This window comes from Dermacentor andersoni, chromosome 2 (assembly GCF_023375885.2).
Source record: "Dermacentor andersoni chromosome 2, qqDerAnde1_hic_scaffold, whole genome shotgun sequence".
In the NCBI taxonomy this organism is placed as follows: Eukaryota; Metazoa; Arthropoda; class Arachnida; order Ixodida; family Ixodidae; genus Dermacentor; species Dermacentor andersoni.
In genome coordinates this window covers 69,585,316-69,603,970 of record NC_092815.1, presented here as the reverse complement: position 1 = coordinate 69,603,970, position 18,655 = coordinate 69,585,316, and the positions used below count along the sequence as shown (strand labels likewise).

The window sequence follows — 18,655 nt, the reverse complement described above, 5'->3', positions numbered from 1 at the left end:
CTCGTCGCTGATGGGGGGACTGTGCGGTTTTGCTTTCCTCTCCAAACTTTCAGGAGCTCGGACTTCTCAGTGGAGCACGCTAGCCCTCTTGCTCTGACATAGTCCTCTACGCAGGTGGCTGCCTCTTGTAACTTCTCTTCTTTCTCTCTGAGCGAGCCTGTGTTAACCCAGATGGTGATGTCGTCAGCACACACAGCATGGTGTATGCCGTCGATTTCTTTTAACTGTTTTGCCAAGCCAATCATGGCTATGTCGAAAAGCGTGGGGGAGATGACCGACCCTTGAAGCGTCCCTTTGTTTGGAGTAAGGAACTTCTCTGATCGGAGCTCTCCCAGGCCAATTGTTGCCATTCTGTTTGAAAGGAAGGCTTTGACGTAGCCGTAGACTCTCCTCCCGCAGTTCAGGTCGTTGATGCCCGTGAGGATAGCCTCGTGGCTCACATTGTCAAAAGCCCCCTTGATATTCAATGCCATTATTATATTCTCCCCGCTCCTGGGGACGTTCCCGAGTACTTCTTTGATTTGAAGCAGTATGTCTTGGGTCGATAATTTTGCTCTGAAGCCGAACATGTTGTGGGGATACAGTTCGTTGTCCTCCATGTACTGTTGTAGTCTCAGCGTCACCACTCGTTCGTACAGTTTTCCCAGGCACGATGTGAGTGAGATCGGTCTGAGGTTCTCAATTTGCAGTTTCTTGCCCGGTTTAGGAATCATGACTACTTCCACATGCTTCCACTCCTCTGGGACGGTCTCAGCTTCCCAGTGTTTGTTGAGAAAGTCGGTTAATTCTGCGACTAACTCTTCACTGAGGTTGCGGATGAGTGCGTTATTGATCTTGTCTGCACCCACGGCCGTGTTTCTGGTAGTGTTTCGAATCGCTGCATAGACCTCTTCTCGCGTGATGGGTCTGTCCAGGTTAATGTTTTCTTTTCCCCAGTAGTGCTCTGTGTAAGCTGCTGGGTTTGTGTCCCCGAAGCACTTAACGCGTACCTTCTCCAGGAGTTCCGAGTCTGGTCTCTCGAACTAGTGGATGAACCAGTAGATGGTTTTGTTGTTTTCTGCCTTGGTCTTGGTCGGATCTATGAGAGCCTTTTTTTAGGAAACTGAAATTTTTTTAGGAAACTGAAATAGTTGCACCATTGTTTATAATTTGGCAGGAGTGGCTCATAGAGAACACAGTTCGAACAATATATACCATAATTTAGACTACCTAAATCGCAATTTTCTAATTTTGCTGTTCACAGTTGAGCAGTTTCATTTAGATTTGGCATCTCTATGATAGTGTGCATGATGTGACTGCCATTATTAATCGTGTTGTCATTTGTTGCTGTCAATGTTGAGCTGGTGACTACTTGTTTTTGCTTACTTTGTGTTTAATTTATGCTTCTGCCTTATTAACAGGCGGTGTTAGGAACAAACATTGGCTGGATAAATCGTTATGTTGCAAACGTAGAGCCATACCTCCTACACAGAGACCCTGCCCCATTCCCAAAGATGCAGGTTGGTGGCCTACTTACTTGGCAGTTACTTCTGTTGTGTTATAATACATTTGTCAAGCACAGAGAATAATGTTTTGGTGCTTGAAAGGTGACCCTTTTGTCTGGTGCTTTCTGAGTTGTGTGTATTTTAGAATGTTTTCCATCAGTGTGTGCTGATTGCAAGTGCTATTTAGCATCTGGGAAATTAGTCTTTGTTATAATCACTTCCATTTCCTGTCGCTCAGAATTGTGCCTTTTCTCCGAAAGAGTGGTGCAACTTTACGGTTTTGAATTTGACATTAGCTCATATTAACTTGTTCAAAATGCTTGTTCTCACATCTGGTATGGCACCTTGTGCATTTGTGCCTGCAAAGTGTAAGCTTGAAAACTCTACTACTGTGCTCTCCAAGTTGCTCTAAGGAATTTTGACATGTTCACGAGAGTTGTTTAGGTTTTGCGTTTTGACAGGTATATGTGATGAAATTGTTGAAGATGTACAGAGTGTCAAAATGTTGGAAGAACACAGTAGTTGGTTTGCACATTGTTTATATCGCCGGCGACTTCTTTCATGGTACTGTTGAATCTTGATGCCCATACAGATAAATATCTTAAGTTTCAGGCTTTGATCATTAAAGGGTACTTCATTTTTGTCTGTAGTAACCACTGACAGTAGTATTGATGTGTACTGTTCTCAAACAAGTGCTTTTAGGCTCTGTCGTACGGTTGTTTAGAATTGTATGTTTCCCCCGCAGGGGCGTCTGCGCAAGCAGGCGTTTGGTGCGTTGCGACACCACGTACCCGAGCACACGAGGGTTGGACCCTCCCGCGTGTAGCTGTGCGCGGCTTAGCCGTGTCTGGGGAAAAGGGGATCCTGGGGGTTGAGCCGATGCTGGGTGTTTGGACCTTTAAGGCCCCCCGGCGGAGGCAACACACCTCTTCGGCCTCGGCTTCACATAGACGGCACCTTCAGACTGACCCACCTGGAGGAAATCGGCAGTCGCCTTTTCCTGTCCTCTTCTCCAATCTTCGTCTTTCTCTCCCACTTTTCCATCTTTTCTGTCTTCTCTTCACTTCTTATTACTTCCGTATTTCCTGGCGGCAAGGGTTAACCGTGTGTTATATATCCTGCCTTGGGTATATATATATTAGGTTATAGCGGCGATGTATGGCTGGCGTCTGCAGGTATTCTTCCAACCTTGTAGCGTCCCCTTGTTGGGCTCGGTGGTGGGTGGCCACCATCGCCGCCGAACTTTCCTGCTCTATATGGCAAATAACTTTCCTCCGCTACCTGATCGCTCCCTGAAGAGGGGGCGCACCGATGAAACACTCACCTTCTTCATGCAGCCAAAACAATCCTTTCCAAAGTACCACGTTGTACATAGTCAGCACGATAAGAAAACAGTCAGAATGATCTCACCATTTGTCGTTGCGAAATCTCTCACTGAAGCAATTGGCCCAGGCTATAAAGTAACTAAGATGGGAAGTGGTGATCTTCTTCTCGAACTTCGCGACAAAGCGCAATATGACAAACTCTCGAAACTTGTTGCATTTGGAGAAATTCCAGTCTCAGTGGGCCCACACAGATCCATGAACACAGTGCGCGGGGTCGTCTCAGAAGATGACCTTCTCGAACTGAGTGAAAGCGAACTACTAGAAGGATGGCAAGAACAGAACGTTGTCAAAGTGCAAAGGATTAAAATAAGACGAGATGACAAAGAAATACCAACTAGGCATATAATCATAACATTTGGAACCAGCATTCTCCCTGAATCAATAGAAACCGGCTACTGCAAGCTTCTTGTTAGACCGTACATCCCAAATCCGCGTCGATGCTTTAAGTGTCAGCGTTTTGGGCATGGGTCGCAAACCTGCAGAGGACGTGCTACTTGTGCTAAGTGTAGTTCTTCTGAACACGCTTCTGACATCTGTACTTCACCAAACCACTGTGCCAACTGTGAAGGAGATCACCCCGCCTACTCGCGATCGTGCCCCTCGTGGAAAAAGGAGAAACAAATCATAGAACTGAAAGTAAAACTCAACCTATCATTTCCAGAGGCACGTAAGCGTTTCTCACTCCAAAATCAGTCCAGTCCTTCCTACACCGATGTGGCGCGCCGGGGGGCAGCGCTACATCTTCAGGCGGCCGCGCAAGTCACACGGAATGTGACGGCGGTTACGCCATCAGCCCCCCTGGCGGGAGCAGCCACGGCTCCTCCGCCCCCTACCACGAACGACCAGCAGACCTCCGAGCCTGCTGGTCCCAGGGCCACTGCTCATGCAGACAGGCCCGAAAAACCCCCGCGCGTGCCCGCTGAGCGGGCGTCATCCAGCGCCTCTGACGAGGCGATGGATATAACAAAAACTTCTCCGGCGTCTCAGACGCCGAAGGAACGGCGTTGCTCCCTGGAGCGCGCCAAGAAAAAAGAAATATTCCGCATCAAGGGGCCTGAAAAGGTCCCTTGAGCCAGTCTAAGTGATATCTCTTGACACACAGCACATAAACACAAACAATATGGATACACAAATATTACACTGGAACGTAAGAGGTTTGATCCACAACCTCGACGATGTCAAAGAACTCTTACACAAATACAATCCAAAGGTGCTGTGTGTTCAGGAGACACACCTTAAATCTACGCAAACAAACTTTCTTAGGCAATATGCTATTTTCAGGAAGGACCGAGATGATGCTGTTGCATCGTCCGGCGGCGTAGCAATTATAGTAGACAGAGGCGTTGCTTGTCGGCAACTGCAACTCCGAACTCCCCTTGAGGCAGTTTCTATCCAAGCAGTACTATTCAATAAACTAGTTACTATCACGTCCGTATACATCCCCCCAAATTATCAACTCTCTAGCACAACATTTCAAAGCTTTATTGATGAGCTGCGTCACCCTTACATAGTCGTCGGTGATCTAAATGCGCATAGCACACTGTGGGGTGACTCACGCTGTGATGCGCAAGGACGGCTTATAGAAAACATCCTATTCACTTCGAGTTCCTGCTTGCTTAATAAGAAAAAGCAAACGTTTTACAGCTCTACACATAAAACATTTTCTTCGACAGACCTAAGCATAGCGTCTAGTACAATTGTGCCATATCTCCAGTGGGATGTCATTAATAACCCTTATGGCAGTGATCACTACCCCATCGTCCTAAACCTTAAAAAACAAAGTGAGTATCCTGCACATGTTCCTCGATGGAAAGTTCATTCAGCCGACTGGACGAAGTTTCGCGAACTAACGCAGCTGCCCTGGAATGATATCTGTGAACTTAGCCTAGACGACGCAGTAGCATACATAACAGCATTCATTATTGATGCTGCATCAGTATGTATCCCCCAAACAAAAGGGTCGCCCTCAAGACGACGTATTCCATGGTGGAATGAGGAGTGTAGAGAAGCCAGGAAAAAGCAAAACAAGGCTTGGAATCTCCTCCGTAACTCACCAACCGCAGAGAACCTCATTAATTTCAAGGCGATCAAGTCGCAAGGGAGAAGAACGCGCCGCCGCGCTAAACGTGAAAGTTGGAAAAACTACATAAGCAGCATGAATTCATATACAGACGAACGAAAAGCCTGGAACAGGGTTAACAAAATAAAAGGCCGCGAAACTCATCCCTTACCTTTATTAAATACACAAGGAGACACCTTGGAGGATCAGGCAGATTGTCTAGGAGCACATTTCGAGCACATTTCCAGTACATCACACTACACAGATACATTCCTAAAATACCAGCGACTAGCAGAGCAGATGAATTTGGATCGGAAAAGCACATCCAACGAAGCATACAACCGTCCATTTGGAATGGCTGAGTTCCAGGCCTCACTGAACTGTTGCAACAAGTCCGCTCCAGGAAGTGACAGGATAATGTATGAGATGATCAGACACTTACACCCCGAAACACAAAAAACACTACTGTCACTCTTTAATTCCATGTTTTCTGCAGGCTACATTCCTTCTGTTTGGAAAGAAGCAATCGTAATCCCTATTCTCAAAGAGGGCAAGGACCCTTCCTCACCCAACAATTATAGGCCCATAGCTCTGACAAGCTGTATATGCAAATTATTTGAGAAAATGATTAACCGTCGCCTCATCCATTTTCTTGAAAGCAGCAAGATACTCGATCCCTTACAGTGCGGTTTTAGAGATGGTAGATCCACAACAGATCACCTTGTCCGCATCGAGACAAATATCCGCGATGCCTTTGTCCATAAGCAGTTTTTCCTGTCTGTATTTTTAGATATGGAGAAGGCATACGACACAACCTGGCGCTTTGGAATCCTCCGTGATCTGTCTGAAATGGGAGTTCGAGGCAACTTGCTATACACCATCCAGAGTTACCTCTCCAATCGCACGTTACGTGTAAGACTTGGTAACGTTCTGTCCCGTCCATTTACGCAGGAGGCTGGTGTTCCACAAGGAGGTGTGCTCAGCTGCACTCTTTTTATAGTCAAAATGAACTCGATCCAGACTGCCATACCACGTAGTATGTTTTATTCTGTATATGTAGATGACATCCAGATAGGTTTTAAATCATGTAATCTAAGTATCTGTGAGCGACATGTACAGCTTTGCATAAATAAATTGTCTAAGTGGGCGGACGAAAATGGTTTTAGGCTAAATCCGAGAAAAAGTACGTGCGTCCTGCTCTCTAATAAAAGAGGTATACTGGCGGAACCAGTAATGAATCTCAATGGAGAACGGTTATCTGTGAGCTGTGAACACAAATTCTTAGGGATCCTTCTAGACAGTATGCTAACCTTTGTGCCACACCTGAAGTATCTTAAGGCAAAGTGCCTCAAGACTATGAATCTTCTGAAGCTGTTGTCACGCACAGCTTGGGGAAGCGACAGGAGATGCCTAATAAAGTTGTACAAAAGCCTAATATTAACACGCCTTGACTATGGGGCCATAGTCTATAATTCTGCTGGACCTAGTACTCTAAGAATGCTAGATCCTGTCCACCACTTAGGCATCCGCCTTGCAACAGGCGCCTTTAGAACTAGTCCTGTGCAAAGCCTTTACGTCGAATCTAATGAATGGTCGCTGTACTACCAAAGGACATATTTGTGTCTTTCGTATGCCTTGAAGGTAAAATCAGCTGTGGATCATCCATGTCATTCAATTATTCACGACTCCTCCACTGCCAGGCTATTCCGTAACCGCCCAGGTGTCCGGCCTCCCCTGTCCCTCCGGTTGGAAGCACTCTCAGAAAAAACAGGAGTCTCTCTCTTAGAGAATGTCTTAATGGCCCCCTCTCGGCTTCCACCGCCTTGGGAGTGGCAAACTATCCAATGTGACATCTCCTTCTTAGAAATATCAAAACAAGCACCTGAGGCTCACATACAATCACATTTTCTTGAACTTAAAGAGAAGTATTCCTGTGACGAATATTACACAGATGCTTCGAAGTCTCCTGCTGGTGTTGCTTACGCAGCTCTCGGACCCTCATTTTCAACATCAGGGCCACTAAACCCACACACCAGTATCTTTACGGCAGAAGCATACGGTATACTTTTGGCTGTTAAACACATAAGGCGCAGAAATGTCGCTAAGGCTGTTGTATTTACAGAGTCGTTAAGTGTCGTGAGAGCCCTGATTAGCCAACGAAAACATAAGAATCCCGTTTTGAATGCGCTGTATAGTTTGTTGTGCTCCGCATATATCTGCAACCAAGCGATTATAATATGCTGGGTACCTGGCCATAAAGGTATAAAAGGCAACGTAGCTGCTGACGAAAACGCTACGTCAGTGAGTTTTAGCGACACAGATGGAAATATCCCCATTCCTGCCACAGACCTAAAGCCCTTTTTACGCCGTAAATTGAGGAAACATTGGCAATCAGAGTGGGATACACAAACATTGAATAAGTTACATATTATAAAACCAAGATTGCGGAGTTGGATAAGTGAGAAAACAGCACGGTACAAAGAAGTACTTCTTTGCCGATTAAGAATCGGACACACTTGCAGTACTCACTCCTACCTATTGACTGGCGGGGATCCTCCTACTTGTAGTAGGTGCGGCGATGGCCTCACAGTCATCCATGCTCTTATCCAGTGCCCTGCAATAGAAACGGAGAGGAAAAAGTATTTCCCTTCTGCATATCGCGAAAATATACCTCTCCATCCTGCATTTTTTCTTAGTGACGAACCATTTTTCAATCTGCAAACAGTCTGAGATTTTTTAGAAGAAACCGACATCCTGAAAATCATTTGGCCAGGCAATTTTTAGCACGTGACTAACAGCCCTGCATTCAAGGGCTCTCTTAAAACTCTGGTGTCAGTGTTGTTTTATTGCACAGTGCTTTTACGACAGCCCATTGCCATAACCCACATTGCTGCCTAGTCACCTTCATTATTTTAGCAACTATATATTCTACTCCACTTACAGCTACAGATTTTAGGCCCTTTTACAGCCATGTAATATCTACCATAAGGAATTCATTGTGCACGCCATCCATAATACATCAACATTACCACTTGTCATGGCGCTCTTTGGCCAAACCTGGCCCTTGCGCCACAAAACACCACACATCATCATCAGAATTGTATGTTTCAGTGGGCTCAGTTTGCTCCCTGGCTGGTTTTCTTATTTGCAGATGCTTGTGTACCTTTTCCACCATCTTCCTCTACAATTCGCCAGTGCCTATGCAATACTTGTGCCTGGTTGCCAGTGGATGCCAGACCTCAGTCTTCTCATGGCTGGTGCTGTGTTGCAGGTGTGGTTCTCATGCGCTTGTCGGTTATATTTTAGGGTTCTTCAGAGCAGCAGACAAGGAGAGCAGGTCTATTACTCTTCTGTTGCTATAGCAATCCGGCAAGCTCACCTTCCATGCCACTAACTGCTGCCTGGCAATGCTTGCCTTCTTTCCCCCTGTTTCCATGTCATCCTCCACCAATTTCTTTCTTCCAAGGACATTATCTTGTTGTTTGCTATCATTGGTACCAATTGTGTTCCTTCATCCTATTACTTCTTGCTTAATAGGTTCAACTTGCTTCCTCGTATTGTACTTTTCCTCTGCATCGTATTGATCGGATGGCTTGTGTGAACATAGTTTGTTTCGAAGTGAAATTGAAGCAAATAGTAATTAGTGTCGAATAATTTCAAAGTGAATACTTTAGTTGTGGCATTTGCATAAAACCTTGACATACATGCCAGATGTAGGAAAATCTAAAAAAGAAAAGAAGTTTATTCATGCAAAAAAAAATAAAAGAAAGGAAATGGTTCATCTCTGGAGTCATTTTATTTTCAGTGCCATTATTCAGATATTTTCATGCAAACACACAAGTTCAACATCTCTTACAACTCCAGCTGCACAGAAAATCTGTTTACAGGCTCTTCCTCACTGTTGTGCTTCAGTCTACTTTGAATTTTGTGGTGGTTAAGGTCATGGGTGCGTTCGTGCGTCATTGCTATGCTGTGAAGTGAAAACTTGAATGCACAACACTGGCAGTTCATGCTATGTTGTGCAAATTAAGCTTGATGCTTTCTGTCTACATGTGCGCTTAACCCATTCTGTTAAGCAAGCACACAGATGATTTTTTTTAAATTTAGTTGTAAATCAAGGTGCGGGTTATATGTGAATTTCGACTTGAGTTGTGGCGTTACGGCAGCATGAATATCGCCTTGAGGTGTGGTTTCAGTTAAAGTGAAACCACTTTTAGGGCAAAGTTCCCCACAAGCAGCATTGCCGATGGGGTAGTAAAAAAGCAGCTGGCTGAAGATATAATGTGGACGATTCATGGATCGGCCGAATGAAGACTGTTTTTACAAAGATTCTATCATTGTATGCAGTTACAGCTTATAGAAGCAGATCTTTCCGTCTTTTTTTTTAGGTGTTGTAATTGGAGGCGTGGCTTACATGTGGAAAAATACATATATTTGTTCGTGTTGAATTCTTCGAAAACTTTGAATACATGCTGAAATTCGAGCCAACGTGAATATCGAATAGCATAATATTAGATTGAAAATGTCGAATATTCACACAAGCCAGTTGATTAGCCATCATACTGCCACATACTCTGACATCGCTAGTATCTCCCCTTTGATGCAGGGACAAGTGACACACATCGGCGCATCGTTCCATCCACGTACACCATATGTGATGCGGGTGCCTCCTGAGCCAGCCTCGTGGCTTGCCTTCTGGATTGTGAACCTCCTGCTGGCCCTGGGGTTCCAATGCCTAGCATACAGGTGCAACAGCGAAACTCAGTTTTTTGCTGTGCTGCGCTCACATAGCAACCGACGAATGTCCTAGCCGATCATAGGATGTATATCCCTACTCAGCGACTATAGGTCATCTAAGCGGCATGGCATGTCCAAGCAGTGTGCCTACCTCTCTTCACTGCTTTGGCACAAGCCGTTGACAAACCCCTGCAATGTTGGCATGAAATCTAGAAAACTTAGCAACAGTTAAGAGGAGAAGCCAAATATTTTTTTTTTTTTCAATGGCTGGGGCACTAAAAAGTGTGGAAGACACTTCATGATATTTTTCCTAGCTTCTGCTCCTACTTGTTTTATTGAGCTTTTTGTTAAATTTGTTTGAAGCACAGCATCAGTATAGCTGAAAATGCTTTTTTCTCTGCTAAGCATGTAGAAATATTTGGTCAGTGTAAAGCATTTGCATGACAAAACAAAAAAACTTCTCAAAGTGGCCAGCATGCTGCAGGAAGGCCAATTGGCTCCATGTGATTTTAAGAGCCATAGTTGGCACATGCTGAGCTGCTTAGCTATGAGACACATGTAAATCTCATGAGTGTGTTTGTTACCAGTTGTATTGGAATACTAGCATCATTTGTCAAAACAAGCAAGTTTTGCCTACATTAACAAATGGAATTAAATAAATTTATTTACTGTAGCATTTGCTTTCTTGCAAAGGAGGGTTGCGAGATGTAAGGTCATTTGTTGACGTGTGGCAATGCGAGTGGCTTACTGATCCATGGTCATGGTGGAGAATACTCTGGTTATTGCTGGCCTTTTATCACAGTTTTGTTTGGTTGTTGTGATTGCTTTGTTTTCAGGTTCTTGTCATTGTTTGTTGACGTTTTGACACTCTTGGAGGCATTGCCTGTGTGCATGCACTGAAACATCACAAGATGTAGATTGCTTGCTTGCGCAGACTGTAGTTGATGTTTATGTGATGCTCTCTTGATCATAGTTTGTTGTATGGACATTTGCATTGTCTTTCTTTATCACAAAAAGTAGATCTTATGAGAGAGGCCTTTGAAATACTACCACCCACACATTGCATGTCTCTGACATATTCTCAGTGCACTGATGTGACGTCTATTTCACACCAGGTGATGTCTATGCTGTAATCCTGGATAAGTTCACTATGTGTAAAATCACAAGGAGTACTATTCAGCCTTGATGCAGCATGCGCATCATGTAGTGTAAAATGATACGATGCCATGCCAAAAGTATGTTGGAAATATGTTGCACATAATTACCGCTTTTGAAACGTTGTGAATGTCATGTTTTGGTACTTTTGTTTGGTAAGTTCATGTTTTTGTACATATTGTAGCTGTGGAAGTGAACAAAAAAAAGTATGGTTGTGTGACCCCACTGCTATGTTGGCACCAACTGGTGTTGTGGCAAGAAAAATTATAAACATGACTTTTGTGTATCCTTGCTGGTGAAAATGCAGAACAAAGCTTAGTATGGGCCTTTGTAGCCGTCCTGAGGCTTTTTATAAATGGAGTTCCTAGTCAAAGGTGAATTTCACTTTCTTGATGTGTAGTTGTAGTTAAAGCAGCTGCTGTGGACCAACTGCTTTAAGTGTGTCACTTTTAACAGCTTGATATTTTTCACGATGATTAACACGTGCACTGTGGCATTGGTCACCTATGAGTCATGTTGGTTACTGCCCCTGAGTGGCTGTGAAAATGCAGGTAGAGATCTTATGATCAATGATATATCAGTAGATATATGATCATATGATATATGATCAGTAGATATATGATCAGGGCACATTAAAAAATTCTTGTTGCTTTAGGATACAAGCACTGGGGCTGCCCTTCTAGGGCTCAAGAAGGGTGAAAGTGCATGACCCACTGGTGGATCATGATTCACAGGAATCGCAACCTCTTATGATCAGTAGATATATGATTAGTGAACATTAAAAAAATTCTTGTTGCTTTAGAATACAAGCACTGGTGTTGCCATTCTAGGGCTCAAGAAGGGTAAGAGTTCATGACCCACTGGTGGATCATGATCCACAGGAATCGCAACCTCTTATGATCAGTAGATATATGATTAGTGAACATTAAAAAAATTCTTGTTGCTTTAGAATACAAGCACTGGTGTTGCCCTTCTAGGGCTCAAGAAGGGTAAGAGTTCATGACCCACTGGTGGATCATGATTCACAGGAATCGCAACCTTGTATGATCAGTAGATATATGATTAGTGAACATTAAAAAAATTCTTGTTGCTTTAGAATACAAGCACTGGTGTTGCCCTTCTAGGGCTCAAGAAGGGTAAGAGTTCATGACCCACTGGTGGATCATGATTCACAGGAATCGCAACCTTTTAAGTGCTGCCACACTGAGCATGTTGAGTGATGAAACCTGCATTTAATGTGCATGTGCTGTGAATTTGAATAGGCATTTTGTAGACCAAGGAATATAGCTTTGTGTTTTTATATGTAGCATTGCTATCAAAACAATTTCATGCATGTCTTATGCAAACTTCAATAACTCTGTGGTCATTAATTAATGTGGAGTGACATGAATGAAATTGTATCTTTTACTGTGTGTAATTCATGTATGTATGTTAGTGGTCGCAATTTATTTATTCTATTTAAAAAGTAGTTTGAAACTGTTTTAATGAGTATCTGCTGGTACTCAACCAAGTACAAGGATAATTGCTGCCAAATTGAAGCTGAAGTACTTCTTGCATATCAAGCAGAAAAAAAAAAGCTTGAGAACTAGCCCTTGAATACACTTTGTGTTTCTCTTCACTGGATTATTATATTGTAACGCTTGTGGATTGTTTGCTGGCAGATTGTTCTTGTAGCTGCTATTGTGTTGCAACACATTCTGCTTAGCAGTTAACTAGCTTGCATTTAGCCATCACCAGCACAAGCCATGTCCAAATGTTGAAGCTGTGCTTTGCCATGCAGTTCAAGCTCAATATAGTGACATTCATTATAGTTGCAGTGAAAAATTTCCTATGTCAAAATTTTAGTAAAGCTAGGTTCTCGCGTTTTATAAGTGTAATTTTTGTTTCCATAACATTTGTCTAATGTGTTGGCAAGGAGTATCGATAACTAACAATTTCAGCACAAGTTTGGGTAATGAGTACATCAATCAAAATGTTCGGGCTCAATGTTTGTAGCCACAAAAACTAGAAAAGAAGCGCTGCTGTAGTGCTTGCGTGAGTTTTCACTATGCCACCACCTACATGCAATATGTACAGCCCTTGTCAAAAATGCTCAAGGGGAGCATCTCTGCTCCTTGTCCTCTATACACTCGGCACAAGTCAGTGTCAAAATTTTGCAGGCTGCCATGCTCCCATTGATGGCAAAGGCTGTATATATGGCAGTTTGAGTGGTGGGGAGGGTTGGGAATTGCACCTGAAAAACCATCTTCCACCTACTCCACTGCTAAGGTATTTTAGTACACAGAAGCTTTTATTAATTATTGCCACTGCAGGTGATATCTGCCTTCCATAACTTATCATAATTCTAAGCCTGAAAGCCTAAATCAAGGTTCATTTGTATAAAGCAAGAATTGCTGAGAGTGTATTGAATACCTTGGCCAAGTTGGAAAGGAAATGTCTAAGGTTTGTCAATAGAATTGGTGGATTGGGGACTTCATTCTGTGCCTATTCCACTCAGCAAGCCACTAATGTTTTATTTACTCCTTGTAAAAATTGTAGTTCAGGTATTGAAACATAGAATTTTCTGTTTGAGAGAACACTCGGCATGTATTTTTAAAATGAGCTCTTTTAGTTGTGAATTGTTGAAATGCTAGTTTGTGTGTTGAGTGGAAGTCTTGGAACACTGCTGGCTCTTATGTAACAAATTTCATCTCTCTCTAAACATTCAGGCAGTGAATTAGACTGGCAGCTACAGCTGAGTGATTCATGCGCCTTGTAGCGCAAGCCTGCTGGGCATAGCATTTCACTTTGGTCTATGGTGTTGGCACTTCTAATTCAGCACCAATTGTTTTCTGTCACACCACGATGCCCAATGAAGACTTCCGTTCACTGCACATGGCAAACCATTACGAATTACCATAGTCATGTGAAATAGTGATACTCTTTCTTAATTTTTTATCTTGTCACTTTCCACTGTGTGTGTGAAGCTGGCATTTTTGTTAACTTATTTGAGCCACTGAGTGTGGAATGTTTTCATTGCATTTAGATTTTCTTCTCTTGTATATTCTTATTTTTGTTTATGCTCTACTTATTCCATCTAAACTTGTTTACCAATGACATACCAAGCCTCATTGCTTTCAATTATTAGTTGTAACGATGTATTTCTGTCTCTAGGTTTCGTTCATGATGCAATGTGAACGATGAGATGAACATGCAAACAGTGTTTTCAGTAGGTGTCCTTCAAAAGCAAGAACATGATTGGAAAAGGCTGAACAAGAAGCAGAGTAAGACATACTTGCTGCTATGAATTAGCACAGTGCTTTTAAATGGTGGCAGAATATTTTTATTTATATTTTTTCACATTTGTTCTATTTATGAAACAACATTGAGGTTTTACTCTTTTCTAATTTTTCTGTGTGTTCTGGAGATGACATCTCATAGTGACATAAAATAGTATAACTAAAACAATAAACTACGCCCTGCCTGCTGCAATAGATGGTGACAACTGAATTGATCGTGAGTTAATTGCGCGGGCACTGAATCGATGAGAAAACTGGCCTCCACAACCCAGAAGATGCCCATAACTACCGCCATCCAGAAGGAGTGAAAAAATTGACAACTATTCTACTCTGTTACTCTGTGAAAATGGAATGGCAGCGAAAGCTGACAGTCAAAGCTCTCAAATGAAAAGGGAAGTGTTTTACATCCGCTGCGGGTCAGCCTGAAGATATTGCAATATCGGGACGACCCGTGGCAAAGGTGAAGCAGGTGTTAAGCACTCCCCATACCTGGGCCGCTCCCAAAGATAGTGCAACACTGGGCCGACCCCCGGTGGAGGTGAAGCAGGCATTAAGAACTCCCCATACGTAGGCCGATCACGAAGATATTGCAATACCGGGCCCACCCGTGCTGGAGGTGAAGCAGGCGTTAAGCGCTTGCCATACGTGGGTCCATCCTGAAGGTAGTGCAATGCCAGGCCGACCCACGGTGGATTTGAAGCAGGCGTTAACAACACGCCATACATAGGCCGATGCCGAAGATATTGCATTACCGGGCCCACCCACGGCGAAGGTGAAGCAGGCATTAAGCGCTCCCCATACGTGGGCCCATCCCGAAGATTCCGAAGGGCGCGTTATAGGTTCCAGAGTCCACAGGGGTATGCCATTGATCTTGGACCCTTTTTGCTCTATCACCAGGATCGGCCCACATGATGATTTTTTCTGTTAACGGACGCCGAAAAAAAAAAAAAAATATACGGAAGTTAGTCACACACTGCTTTCGCTGTAAAAGGCAGCAGAATGTTGATCGCCGAGTAGATTGATTTGTCGGCGCTTTAGGAATGTGTGTGAGGGTTGTGGCGTGGGCGGATAGGGGGCGAGGGGGGGGGGGTGTATTTCGCTTAATTTCGGGGGGGGGGGGGGGCTGCCCCCCCCCCTGGGTACGTGCCTGGAACTGAACAAGTTATAAAATAAATAAAAAAAAACTAATCCTTCCCAGTAAGATCGGAGCGCAATATGTTTTTCACCTTTCTTTTGTCTGTACAGTTTTTTTCCAACCATTTATTATAGTCAACTAGACATACGTTAGGCAACTTTTTTTTTTTCTTGCTTTTGATTGTGCAGGACTTGGCATACACACGTGCGTAGAAATTATTGAGGAAAAAATGTAAAATATGTGTAACAAGTTCTGGTCATCCATCCTAATTGGTCGAAAATAATATTGATGTACAGCATTTGCATGGAAGTTACCTATTATACATTTAATACAAAGCTAGTGCCTCAAGCTCCCAGCGACTGTTGTTTTTAGGCACCACACTAGTGCAACATGCCAGTGCAAACAGAAAAGAAATATGATGCTTGATTTTGTATAACTGAGTTCAGTGTGCTTGTCTAGTTTTTTGCAACAATTTACAAAATGTACATGCTGTACAGAACTGGAATGACTTTTTCTACATTGAATGAGAGATATTGTACAGCAGTGGTTCATGAAGGATGTCAACATCTATGTGGATCTATATGGTTGTACTAAATATGTTTGAAGAGATTTAGCTGTGCTTTTGTTTGTGAAACGTATCTTCTGCAAATAAGATGGTATAGAATAGCTTATTATGGGACAAACTTTGCCTGGGGCCAACTCCAATTTCCCTTTTAAAGTACATTGAAACGCAGACATGCTTTCCTTAGACAGCTGCTCAATTTATTTTAATGAAATTTGTTGCATTTGAGAGAAAGGTAGGTTCAATCGATTGTCAGAAGCAGACATTTTATTTAAGTGCTTAAATATTTTCTAAGAAATGCTCAAAATTGATAATTTAAAAATATGGCAGCATAAATTTATAACTTCATAAAGCTGTAATAAAAACAGGTATCGCATGTTTCAGTAAACTTGATCTTTTAAAAATACCTGAAGAGGGCACATTCATTATCTGTACAGCTTACCTGAAATTGTTACATTGTTTTTGAAGGATTTTACAAAAATTCTAAAGCAGACAGAATTGATATGCCGTATATACTCAAGTAATGGCCGCACCCATGTAAAAACTGCACCCTTGATTTTTGATAAGGTTGGCAGTGTTATCTGTTGTATGGTGCGAGAATTCAGAAGCTTCTTTTTTTTTTTGAACTGGTGGCAAAACAAGGCAGCCGTGTCGAGTTTTCGGCGCCTCCGGGTAGCAAAAGCACTGCTTCCGAGATTTAGCAGCTGCCTCTGAGACGCTGCAGTCACTGGCCTGTGGGTCGTCACCATTTATTCCAGCCAGTTGGTGACACGCTAAAGAAATAGCCAAGAATAGACAGTCAGTACAACCGAATACTGTAGTCACCGAGTACTGTCATGAAGACAAGCACCACCGAAAATATTTAAGGAAAAAAGGTGTTTTTTTACGTGTAATGGCCGCAGCCCCCAATTTCTCACCCCAAATCTCGAGAGAAAACAAGCTGCAGCCATTAAACAAGTATATACGGTATACTGTTCTAAAACATGTCAATAAATTATGTATTGATGTCCCAATAGAGGCGCTTTACTTATTGCTGAATCACATAGTTTTCAACTTAATGCTGATGGCCTAAATCGAAAATGTGCTCTCTACTGTCGGTAAATTTTAACGTTTAATTAAAAATAGCAACCGTCATAAATTTCAGTGCAGTGTGGTGACTGAAATGATTTTTCTATTCTCATGTGTTTGGATAGGAGTGCCTGGGGTGAAGGCTTCTCTTAAATGATGTAATTTTCCTGCCTATATAAATATTGTTCTTCATTCTTAACTGCGTTTATACCTTCACCACCTTGTACCTTGCAGCATTTCTGCTTCACTTAATTCTCGGAACTGAAGAGCCAGTTTACTTACTCTTTCATGTTGTACCACCCCCTGTGACTCTAGTCTCTCCTCAGGCCTCAGGATACTTGGTCATTTCAGCATATAGATGTGTCACACTTTTGATATCGGCGGTTGTCACTTGTTCTTTGAGTGTGTTGTATGATATTCAATAAAAAAGAAGCATACTCAGAATATTGTCATTGTGATGCAATGTTATGTACAGTGAGAGTTAAGTTTCTCCTCCTCCAGGTGTTCCAGGCAGATGATTCTCCAAGGAGTCATCGCTGCTGTTCGGCGACACTTTGCTCTCGGGGAGGCTAACTTAGAAATGCATAGGTTTATTGAAACAAAGTCGCATACATCGACCAAAGGCGGCCGATTATCAGCTCACTCTCTTCCACCTTTCCTCGCTACACACTCTTTTAAATACCCTTGAAAATTGGGGTGGTATCCTTATTTTAGGTCTCCTCACTCAGATTCTACCAATAAGTTTTATGTTAAAGTAGGCGGGACCACCGACAATACACACTGTGACCGCCCCCCTTTACTAGTGCAGTTTTTTGGAACACACAGTTCAACATCACTTAAGCGAACGCCACATGGCCCTCTTGTTTGAGGTTCAACTGCCTCGGTGCAGCTGGCCCGGTGCACTGGCATGCCCCACGAACGCATAAATCGCCCCGCAAGCCACTAACTTCGGACATGCCACAGAATTGTACCTTTGCGCAACATGGCCGCCAGGTCTCCCATTACATATGTATGCTCGACGGCGTAAACACTGTATCTCCCACACTGCAGTAGCTACATTGCCACCCCTGGCAAGAACATACCTATACGTCGTTGAGCAACATGCGCCTGGCGAGGCAGCTGCTTGGCCTTTGGTTACGTGCACTTGTATGCAAAGTGCCCATATATCTTGGGCATCGCGCAGGCAGTGCGCCGTCCGCAGCATTCCCTGTCTCGAAGAGTGGCGCTGTTCTAAGGACACAAATGACCATCAGCTGCGAAAGAAAACAACCTGCGTGAGTGTCATGCAGGTGGCTCCCGGGTTCCACCGTGGTTGCGTTCAGGGCATATACAAGGCTGATTGTGTCAGCCAACTTAACTGTGAGACCAGATTGAACTGAAAGGATTGCTTAAGATAACTTCTTGCTGGGCAAGTTGGCATTGATTCATTATATCTATTTTTAAGGCGCCAAAATATAACACAGAGCACACAAGAGAGGGAAACGAGACAGAGTGCTACTCACAACTACTTTTCCACAGACGATATGTACATACATACCCTCAGTGAGCGCCTGACTGAGGGTATATATGTACGGCACAAATTGTAGTTTTAGCCAGGTGAACTGCTATTTTTAACTGCTATTTTTAACGTTGTTTTCTAAAAGCAGCACAATGTTTTCCACAGAAGCCACCTATCTGTAACATGAAACTACGAAAGAAAATTTTATTGTATCGTGGTCATTTTACGCGCTCTTCTAGTTGGTGGAATATCGATCACGGACAGTGATCAAATAAAACAATATTATAGTGAAAT

General features: G+C 43.1%; 1 protein-coding gene across 1 annotated transcript in view; it reads left to right on the top strand.

Moving 5' to 3' along the window:
- LOC126541891 (transmembrane 6 superfamily member 1-like) overlaps nucleotides 1-17,307 on the top strand; it is a 42,116-nt gene extending 24,809 nt beyond the window's left edge. Inside the window, exons 7-9 of the mRNA XM_050188854.3 lie at nucleotides 1,401-1,499; nucleotides 8,080-8,199; nucleotides 9,535-17,307. Coding sequence (XP_050044811.1) covers nucleotides 1,401-1,499; nucleotides 8,080-8,199; nucleotides 9,535-9,738 — 423 coding nt within the window. The 3' untranslated portion in view covers nucleotides 9,739-17,307. The remainder of the gene's footprint in view (nucleotides 1-1,400; nucleotides 1,500-8,079; nucleotides 8,200-9,534) is intronic.
- Nucleotides 17,308-18,655: the final 1,348 nt, after the last annotated feature.